General features: G+C 44.4%; 1 protein-coding gene across 1 annotated transcript; it reads left to right on the top strand.

The window, feature by feature from the left end:
- The first annotated feature begins 3,176 nt into the window (after positions 1–3,176).
- Positions 3,177–6,403, top strand: LOC115665573 (phosphatidylinositol 4-kinase gamma 7-like). Its single transcript, XM_056308604.1, has 2 exons — positions 3,177–3,291; positions 3,780–6,403. The coding sequence occupies exon 2, from the start codon at positions 4,079–4,081 to the stop codon at positions 6,101–6,103; it is 2,025 nt and encodes a 674-aa protein (XP_056164579.1). The 5' UTR covers positions 3,177–3,291; positions 3,780–4,078; the 3' UTR covers positions 6,104–6,403.
- The last annotated feature ends 4,407 nt before the right edge of the window (positions 6,404–10,810 follow it).

The raw sequence follows: 10,810 nt of genomic DNA, 5'->3' as shown, positions 1-10,810 counted from the left end.
TAGTAGCACTGAAATACATATTTTTACAAGTAGAAGTTTAACGCAACAAAATGGTACGAGTAACGGTCATAGCAGTCACATTCACAATTCCCTTACGGGTTTCGATCATGTCTCGAAATCCCCACATGACCACTTCATTATCAGTAATATCTAATAGATCATTCTCAACACATGTCGCTAAGCAATCGTAAATGGGTTTCGCGAACGATTTTTAACAATGTTCATTGCATGAATCCGACTAATCTATCTAAAAAAAATTTCTCATGATTTTTTATTCCCAAAAAATAAAAAAATATAAACCAATAAGCTTTTATCATACGGGTTGGTGTAATGGCTGAACGGAGAAATCCGACCCGCCAAAGTGACGTCTCTTTTTTTGACTTGACGAGGGTGGGCTCGGATAAGGACTCCCAATAAAGAGTGAGAATTGGAGGAGTCAAGGTCAAGCCCACCACCAATCAATGGGATTCATCTCCCCAAGTTGAGCGGGGACGGCTGCCCCCACTCTTCAACACGCAACATCGCCCACCGCGGCGAGGCCGCCATCAATTTGAAGAGAGGTTGCCGCCCTCGCCATCGTGCTTGGCGACGAGGACCGCCAACCCTCCTGTCAGATTGGGTTAGGCCTGCCCCGCCCTCTCCGCCGCAATGGAGAGGTCCGGCGACCTCCACAGGCGAGTGGCGAGGCTGGAGACGGCTTTGTCCTTGCCTTGCCTCGGCTTGGTGGTTGTCGAGACGCTCTCTCTCTCTCTCTCTGCGTCTTTTCTCTTGCTGACGAGGCATCGGCAGTGACCCCTCTCGATTTGCCTGAGCTAGCCGAGGGATGCGGGCCCCTCATCGGTGCCTAGGAAGTGATGCCTCCACCATCGTCGACATTGCTCTAATTCAGGGACATTTCGCACTAAACCCCGTGAGATGACGTGTCATTGTTTAACGTTAATTTAACCTCTGGTTAGCGTTTCCATTTACTCTTTTAACGGAAGGGTTTTTTTTTTTGATCGGCTAACATCGGGATTACACACGAGTAAAATAATCATATAATTTAGGGACTCATTTTTACCAATTTTTTTTAGGGACCCAATCAACGTTTTGTAATTAATGTAAATATTTCAATGTCTTTATCCCTGTTTTGATTGAAGTACTTATTAAATAGTAGTTAACCTTCTCTTAAACTCATGGACAGTCGATTTGTGAGGAATTGACGCAATGAAGAGACTTCGAAAATCAGAAAAACGCAAATTCGGGCAAAAACGGAAAGTCATATATTTTTAAATAAAAAAGATATTTACACTTTACTGTTATATTTTGGCAAAACTTAATGATTGTCCAATGACGCACTTTATAGTTTTTTTTTCCTTAAAAAAAAAAAAGGATGTTGGATAACGACAGAAACACGTGGCAGGATAATACCGACAGGTCGCGTATGAGTCGCCCAACACCTGCGGTCTTTTGTTTGAATTTACCTTTTTGTTTCTAGGTCGGGGTTGTTATGATTTTCGTTGACTGCAGATTTTACCATTTCTTCTTTTTTTTTATTTTTTTTTTAATTTCTCGTGAGTGCTTAAAAATATCGCAGCGTTAGAAAAACCCCGACCGCCCTGCACGTTGGCACATGCCGGCACATCTCTGCCGCCTCGCACGTACCCACTCCATTAAATCTTTTTTTTAATATTTTTTGGTCAGAAAATCATTTTTATTTTACTGATTAAGAAATTGCCAGGCGAAATACGAATGAGCATTCTCATTCGGTATGCTGTTGAATGTGAACCCGGAAATGGATTATTTGCGTGCATCGGATCGTCCGCGCTCAAGCATCACTCATCAGTTAATAGGGTCGCCTGATTGATACTTAGGCACGTCATTTATTCAAGCTTACTCGAAAAGTGATTTGATGACAACATTATACATAAGTCGAAATATATATACAAACATACTCCATTAGTAATCAAGTATTAGTACCCGGAACCGTGCCAAAGTAGTTTAATGATCTTAGAGTTTCAAATTAAACTCTTCATACCTTGTATTCGACATCAACTGGTTCAACTGGTGGAGACCATCGACACGCCCAGATTTGGTGGCCGTTGCTTGCCACTTTTGAAAAACCGGGCCAACTTGTCCTCCATAGTGGCGAGTAAAAGTAAGCAAAGAGTCTTCATTCATCGGCAACGACTCTTCTCTCAAAATCGCATGGATCCATTTAATTTTACATAAATAATCATTAACTTTTCATGTACAGAGGAGCCTCGATTGGAACTTTTAAGTCTAGCCTTCATCAGGTCTGATCGTTCGTGTCAGCTTACATGCTTAATCGACTGAATAACGACATAACGGCTCGTCAGTATAACAGAGAAAGTTAAAAAGAAGTCGATTGAAAAAAAAGAAGAAGAAGAAAAAAACTCGAGAACTGTTTCTTTTTATTGGTTAAGAAGAACGCGTTAAAAATCAGTAGTACCTTATGCGAATAAAAATTATTGCGAGATTTATTTCCTCAAGAATTTGTGCTTATAACAACGTGTCGTTATTCTCACGGTGATATAAAGATAGTCGCGATAGTATAAGAGTTTTATTTTTCGTTTGTTTTTGGGACAAGACATATGAGTTAAACAAAACCAAGAAATGTACTTTTAACGCATCATTTATTTACCGCGGCAATTGCGCAAATTGTAGCTACATATTCCCACGGGCCGAGTAATCGGGGGGCCAAAAAAGACCGGGACCCCAAAAAGAAGAAAGGGAAAAAAAGAAAAAAAAAAAAAGAAACTGGAATTCCAACGTCCCAGATTCTCTTACGGCTGCCTCCCATCCAGCGGCTCCGCTCACGCGTTCTAGACCCTTCGAATCTCGCGCGAGCGAGCGAGCGAACGAGGGAGGAAATGGTGCGATCGGCTAACCGGGGTCGGGTTAAATCGTAACCAGATGGGTCCGATCCGCGTTAAGTTAACGTTCTCCCCTGCTCCCACAGGGCGAGCGAGATAGAGAGAGAGAGAGAGAGAGCGCAAAAGGCTGAAGAAGGAAGGAGGCAAGGAAGGAAGCAAGGACGGAAGGCAGAGCGCGAAGAGGAAAAGAGGGTTTTGTCCTGCTTCTGGTGCGCTTCGTTGGGACAAAGCATCGCATCCGCCGCCGGTTCCGGCTCCGGCTCCGGCGTCGTTCGTCCTCTCCCTCCTCCTCTTCCCGCTCCCCGCCGGCCGCCGCCGCCGCCTGCTGGTGGCCCGGGCCGATCCCATTTCGCCGCCGGGAGCCCTCCCGAGCTCCCTCCCCGCAGCTGGTTCCGATTGGGATCTTCATGATCTGGTGAGTGTCGCCCGCCGACCTCGATTCGATGCATCCGTTTGTTGTTCTTGTCCGGTGCGAGCTCGCGCTCTCGGAATCTGCCCGGTCGAATGTTGGTGCGGGGTGCCGGTAGCGTGAGGCGATCGGCATCTTGAATCCGCGCTTCGGCCTGCCGTGTTCCGGACCGCTTGCTTTGTCTGCTTTGGTGCGTTTCTTTTTTGCCGTGCAAGTGTTTCTATCGCGCCTTGCCGCATTGACGAACCGGCGAGGCGGGAATGCTGCGGTTACTGCTTTTTCCTGAAGTGTGAACTGGTGTGTAACCGATGCGGTGGAAATGTTACCTGCTCGCTGTTCACGCGCTCTGCTGTGTTCTCTGAAACCCGTGCGTCCAGATCATGCATTTTTAGCCGCTTGGTGGGCGAGACTCTCGGCCGCGGATTCGCTTAGGAGCGGGTCGAGATGCTTCGTGTTCCATCTGAATGACCGTTCGTTCGTCTCGTGTCGTGCAGATTTCCTTCCCTTTCTATTGGGGGCTTTTGCGAGATGGCGCGCCGTATGTAGCAGCGATTCGCGTCGGGCTGGCAGCCTCCGTTATCTCCCCCGCTGCCATAACCTTGCCGCGATCGTGGTTTCCGTAGATTGTTGATGGGATCTGATTTTGGATTCGCCGATTGATGATACTCGCGTCGCCTTTAGTGTATCCGCTCGTCGCCGGTGTTGCAGTTCGGCGCAATCTTGGGGGGGAATTGCTCTTCAGCTGCCGCCCCCGTTGCTGGCTGCGAAAGCTCGAGCTCTCCCTCTCCATTTCATGTCTCCTGAGTTAGACAGCCCTGTCCAGACTCAGATGGCCTTGTCTATTTTCAAGAGCCCTCTTAGCAGGGAGTACCACGGGACTAACAGAAATGAGGGGAAGCAACCTACTGCGAGGAGACTTCCTATTTTCAAGAGCCCTCTTAGCAGGGAGTACCTCGGGACTAACGGAAATGAGGGGAAGCAACTTACTGCGAGGAGACGCGTTTTCGTGCAGACTGAAAAGGGCTGCGTGTTGGGTATGGAGCTAGATCGCAGTGACAACGCCCACACTGTGAAAAGGCGGTTGCAGCTCGCTCTTAATTTGCCGATAGAACAGAGCTCTTTGACTTTTGGGGACAAGGTACTGAAAAATGATCTCAGTGATGTCCTAAACGATTCCCCACTTCTCCTTACACGGAATTTTCTTCAAAGGAGCTCTTCGACACCTTGTCTTTCGCCAACCGGGAGGGACAGCCAGCAAAGAGATAAGAGTGGCCCGATAGAAATACTTGGCCGGTCAGATCCATGTGAGAGAATCAAGCAATTGGTGAAGGAAGTTGTGAAGGCGATCAAGAATGGAGTTGATCCAATTCCTGTTCGCAGTGGTCTTGGGGGTGCATACTATTTCCGAAACAGTAGAGGTGATTGTGTTGCTATTATAAAGCCGACTGATGAAGAACCATTTGCCCCCAATAATCCTAAAGGCTTTGTCGGCAAAGCTCTAGGACAACCGGGCTTGAAGAGATCTGTGCGAGTTGGAGAAACAGGGATCAGAGAGGTTGCAGCTTATCTTCTGGACTCTGAACATTTTGCTAATGTGCCTCCAACTGCTCTGGTGAAGATCACTCACTCTATGTTCAATATTAACGATGGAGTGAATCCCGACAAGCCAAATAAAAAGAAGCCGGTCAGCAAGATAGCATCTTTTCAGCAGTTCATGCCTCATGATTTTGATGCCAGTGATCATGGGACCTCAAGCTTCCCTGTTTCTGCTGTGCATCAAATTGGAATATTGGACATTAGAATTTTCAACACGGACAGGCATGCTGGGAACCTCTTGGTAAGGAAACTTGACAGCATGGGAAGTTTTGGTCAGGTGGAACTGATTCCTATCGATCATGGCCTATGCCTGCCAGAAACTCTGGAGGACCCATACTTTGAGTGGATTCATTGGCCTCAGGCTTCAATTCCTTTTTCCGAGGTTGAATTGAAGTATATAGAAAAGCTGGACTATAAAGAGGATTGGAAAATGCTGCGCGAGGTGCTTCCCGTGATCCGAGAAGCTTGTCTCCGTGTGCTGACCCTCTGCACCATTTTCCTGAAGAGAGCCGCCGCATATGGCCTCTGTCTTGCTGAAATTGGTGAAATGATGAGCAGAGAATTTCGCAGTGGTGAGGAAGAACCAAGTGAACTGGAGGTCGTGTGCATTGAGGCGAGAAGGTCTATAGCTGATAGGGATGTTTTGTCCCCCAAGGCAGACCTGGGAGACGATGAGTTTCAATTTGATATTGACTGTGAGGATGCCGAGTCGGGCTTCATGCCAAAGATGACCATGGATGATTTAATGTATAGAGCACCTTTCTCTAGACTGGATGATTTCGGAATAGGTAGTAGTGGCCGGAATCCTCTCTCTAGACTGGAGGAGGGAAGTGAGGAGGAAGAAGAGAGTGAAGATGAAGAAGAGAAGAAGGGAGAGGATGTTGCTGGGGGCCAGGCATTTGAGAGGATTCCCTCGGTGTCAAAACTTTCCATGTCCCTTAAAAACACTGTCTTGGGTAAGAAGAGTCCAAAGCAACCCAAATATTCTGGTATGGTGCAGGAAGATGGCCCTGTGGCTCATTCATCATCTGGGCACAGAAGTGCAAATGAGCTGCTTCCTGCAAGTGTGAGCTTTGTGAATCTTGCAGACATGAGTGAGGATGAATGGGTTCTGTTCCTGGAGAAGTTCCAGGAGCTGCTGCGTCCAGCATTCGATAACAGGAAGTCCGCTACCTTAGGCCAGAGGCAGAGGCAGAGGCTTGGGACTTCTTGCCAGTTTTGAGACTTACAAGTTAGTAATATGTACCGATGGAAGAGAATCCTTCCCAGGACGTAGGTTTGTGGAAGTGGAGGGTTGTCAGTAGGATTAGATTGCTTTGTGATCTGCATGAGGGGGTTTAGTTTGAGCATCAGTAGGACGAGGTGCTGTAAATATTCTTGGCATCGGCCAAGTGCAAGCTGGGTACAATTGGTTGTATTTTTTCTCTTTTTTCTGAGTTCGTTTCTTGTTTTTAACTCTCACTCATGGACTTTGTTCGATAAATAATTTGTGGAATGAATATAAGAAAAAGATGTTTAGTAAGTTTTTATCTTGTTTCATTAGAGCTGTTGAGTGTAATAATACACCGAATGTGGCTGATACGTGCTCATCTTTCCATTTTCTTCGAGCTTAAATAAGTTTCTGGTTGATTGGCAAATGTCACACTATACTGGTGGTGTTGTGATTTGTTGCTTTTGCGTTGCATTTCAATTGTCGCGTCGTCGGATTTCCATTGTCGAAATGCTGTCGCAGTGTGAAACATCGGATGGTTTTCCGTAGTTTGTTTCCTATAAGTAGCAAGAGGGTTGATCTGATGGATTTCTTGCTCGTCATTCTTCCAGTTATGTTACGGACAGTTGTGCTGTTGTCAGGCTCCATGGTTACACATACTCACATTTTTTCGAATGTGGAAGAGTTTTGGTACCCGAGCTTTGTTAATCTCGCAGATCAGGCGTCTACCTTATAAGCTCTTATCTTGTTATGGAGCACTGCCCAGGTTCTTTCTTTTCCTCTCCTGGTTTCTGCACGTTTTACTCACCCGTGTCTCAATTTGCATGCATGTTTTTTTTGTTTCTAGGAGTGGTTTCTTCTGAAGAGGCTCCCATCCTGAAATGACTCGAGCCTTACATAAATAACACAAAAAAAAAAACGATGGTGGGCATCTTTGTTCTCTCCGCCTGCAGGATGGTCCGGCGGAAGCCGAAATCGAATCGGCTACTTATAGGTCGTGTTGACGTTTATCTCCTTTCCATTGCATCTTTCATCCGGCTGGACATGCGATTTTATTATGCCATCTCAAAGCGCATTCTCTTATCGCCTCAAATCCACCAGTGATGAAGCGGTTTGTTTTCCAAGTGATACTACCAATGCTGAAAGGGACTCCAGTGTTTGTTTATATGTGCAGGCAAGGCGTCATGGTTGTTCAATTCCACTGTTCAGGAGCGAAGGATTGCCAAGAAAACTCCATCGATGCTGACACAGCAAGGGAAGAAAGATATTACTGAGACTAACCAACCGAGGGATCATCACATGTTGGGGACCCATTAAAGAGTTGTTCTGGTTTTTAAATACGGGATTGGATTGGCTTTTCAACTAGGTGGGGCGGTCAAACATGTCACTCTGTTGAATTCTTGCCCTTTTCTCTTCTTCCCATTTGGAAACTGCCAACAGAAGTGGAATTTCCTGCTTGTTTTATCTCTAGTTAAAGCTTGTGATGGAGTCAGCAATAACATGTCTAACAATCAGAACAAGTATATGTACTTTAAAATATTGATCTTCCAGCCGAGCACGCTAAATAATTTTGGGAAAATAACAAAAATGGTCAATGAACTTTGGTCCGATGTGTAATGTTGTTCCTATACTTATATTTTGTTCAATGCGATCTTCGAATTTTGCTGTAATGTGCAATGTCATAGCTGAACTTTAATTTGTTCAATATAGTCTCTAAACTATTGGTAAATATTTAATTTAATCTCTAGACTATGTGAACATGACACAAATGGAAGGATCACATTGAAAATTTACCAATAGCTCATGGATCACGTTGAGCAGATTGAAAGTCCAAGGACAATATTAGGATTATATTGTATATTAGATCAAAATTCAAGGATTATCCCATTTTATTGGGTGATATTGGGAGGCTTGGAGCTCGGTAATAGCTAGGGGTGAGCAAGATGGACCGCCCAAACCAGGACCGGACCCGACCGGACCGACCGATTTGGTCCGGTTCTCAGGGAATATCGGTCCGGTTCCCAGTTCCTAAAAGTGGAACCGGTTTTCGGGCGGTCCGGTTCCCGATTCTAGGGTGGGAATTGGACCGATAAATATATATTTTTCTAATTTATATATATATGAAAATTATTTAATATTGGTTCCATTGGAACTGATTGTTCAATTTTGTCATATAATATATATTTTCCAATTTTTTCCATGGCTTTATGGGATCAAATCAGAATTACAAAGGAAAGAACGGAACAATCGTTTCCTGGTTCACAAATAATATTTAATATTAATCCTATTAGAATCGAACCGGATCGGACCGATCCACGGTTCCAAAACTAGCCGGTTCGGTCTCCAATCTCTAATCCTAGAAACTGGAAATCGATTCTCCCGATCTGGTTCTCGATTCTTGGGTTGGATCGGACCGGATCGGAAACCGCTCACCCCTAGTAATAGCATCCGAGGAAAGCTCATCGATGTAGTTATGACAGTACGAATGGATCACTCGAGATCCAATGCATCGACCCAATATCGATGTTTCATTATATCGGTAATAATGCTTAGCTTGCATTGATCCCGACGCGCAGGCTGATCTGTTGTCGTCTAGCAGCACCAAAAACCTGGCCAGTTGTAAATTCTAATCCATAGCAGCCGAGATTTATCCCAAGCGTTAAAAGAAGTTGATTGCGCTTTTTCAGGTTTGGTGAAGGTTCTCCACCTAACAGTCAATTTCTCAGCAGACGAGGACTCTGTGTCAAGGTGGTCACAATTTCCTCCAATTTGGGCTAGAAATGGTGAGAAGGAATGATGGAGCAGATGAGGAAAGTGCTGGCTATGGACAGAGAAAAGTGGGTCTGGAAAATGGCAAGTGAACGTGGCAACCTGATCTTTTTTGCTCGGAGTTGCATAAATATTGTTTCCTACCTTCTCTTCTTGACCCTTGTCAGTGTCAAGTGGGTTCGTGGTGGGTACAGCCTTAAATGTCTTGTAATGAAAGCATCGAATGATGCTAACGAGTAGAGAGACCCACATGAGCAAAAAGATTTGAGAGGACAAAATGGGACCAGAACTGGTCTGGTTGTCCCCTTGTGGAACGCCTAATCTGGATTCTGAAGCAAAAGTGATGGCCATGCCCCGGTAAGACCCACTCAAGCCACTCACTGTCACCGTTGGCTCAAGAGTGGGTGTCAAGGATATCTGACTATAATGTATTATCCCCTCTTGGGTTGGCTTTTATAATAATTTTCTTTGAGGAGATTCTGACCCAAGTTTGGCACAATTCGGTCCTTGTTTGAATGCAAGTTAGTGAAGGCACGTGCTGGTGATTTAATTGATTTGAGTTTGAAAGTAACATGGGGTTATATGAGTTTGCAAAGAAGAAAGCGGGACTAACATCATTGTCTATGATTCCTATGTCTACCACATGGGAAGTTCGACGTCCTTTGCTAGTTACATCTTGTGGGACATTCATGTGTCTTGACACCAAAAAATGCCCGAGTCTTCGACCTCGACTCGGACTGGAAGAGACCGAGCAAAATGTGGCAGATAAAAAAAATAGGCTTAGTGTTGAGAGCTCCTAATCGGCAAATTCAGTTAGTCGACAAGGAAACTCGTTTTAGCCGACTGAGGGTATATGTGAAAGTAGCCAAATCAAGGAATAGAATGTCAAGAAGTGGAGGTCAATTCAAGTGACAAAAGGCTACGATTGACGTAATTGTCAATGTAGTAAGGATGAAGAAATTATCCAAGTGTTGGAGTCGATAATTTCGAATACAATTGTCGGAGAGATATTCGTAAAATGGGAAATTCAACGCAATTGTCAAGTAGTGGAACCAAAGATTCCAAAAGCAACTGGAGACCACAATCGCGAAAGAGTGGACAAAAAGCACTTGTCAAGTAGCGGAGTTGGTTATTACCGAGTAATCGTTTGTAAATAGAAATTGCTGAATTGTAGAAGTAATATATGATGTATTTGATTTCTTTGTAACAGTTGTTAAGTGTCAGTAGTAGGTATAAATACCTGAATTGTAGTTTGTAGAAAGGACTGTCAATCAATCAAAAAACAAATGGTGTTCAAATTTACATCCACTACCTTTTACACGACTATACATAATTGTCTCTAGTTTTAGTACTTTTAATTTTCTCGTCATTTACGTTTCTTGTTCGAGAATCAACATAGGACATTTTACAACCTTTGTTGATTCACTCGTCAATTCACGTTTTGAAGGTGTTTCGTTGGTACTTTTTAGAAAACACCTGTCAACGGTCATTATAAGCTGAATGGTTTTCGAGTTAATACCATACCATGTGCAATCATCACAAATATCTTTAACAAAACCTACATAGGTTGTGAATGATCCGGTCCATATTGACTAGCTTCTGGGCAAGTCTCGCCCCAGATACCCTTCACTCAAGCCCATGGTTGTTTCCAGCAAAATCTATGGTCCTGTCAGCTAATCATGTAGAGTTTTCTAGTTTGGGTGATTGGCACCCAACAATTTGTGCTTCGGTCAATCCTTTTGAAGTATGGCACGGCCCACAAGCAAATGAATAATGCTCTGGCAAATCCATAATCCACTTTGTTCTTGGTGTCACGTAGGCCCGTCAAAAGGGTAGATCGGATTGAAGATGGTCCAATCCAAATTGATCCCAATTTATACAAAAGGATCTTGGCGACTCATACGTGACTTGATCCAACCCAGGATTCAATATTAGCAATTTTTCTCCTCA

Source organism: Syzygium oleosum, unplaced genomic scaffold, assembly GCF_021117445.2.
Source record: "Syzygium oleosum isolate NSW1041296 unplaced genomic scaffold, Sole_v2.1 Sole_v2.02, whole genome shotgun sequence".
NCBI lineage: Eukaryota > Viridiplantae > Streptophyta > Magnoliopsida > Myrtales > Myrtaceae > Syzygium > Syzygium oleosum.
The sequence above is the reverse complement of the archived record's forward strand: the minus strand, read 5'-3'. Positions and strand labels throughout refer to the sequence as shown.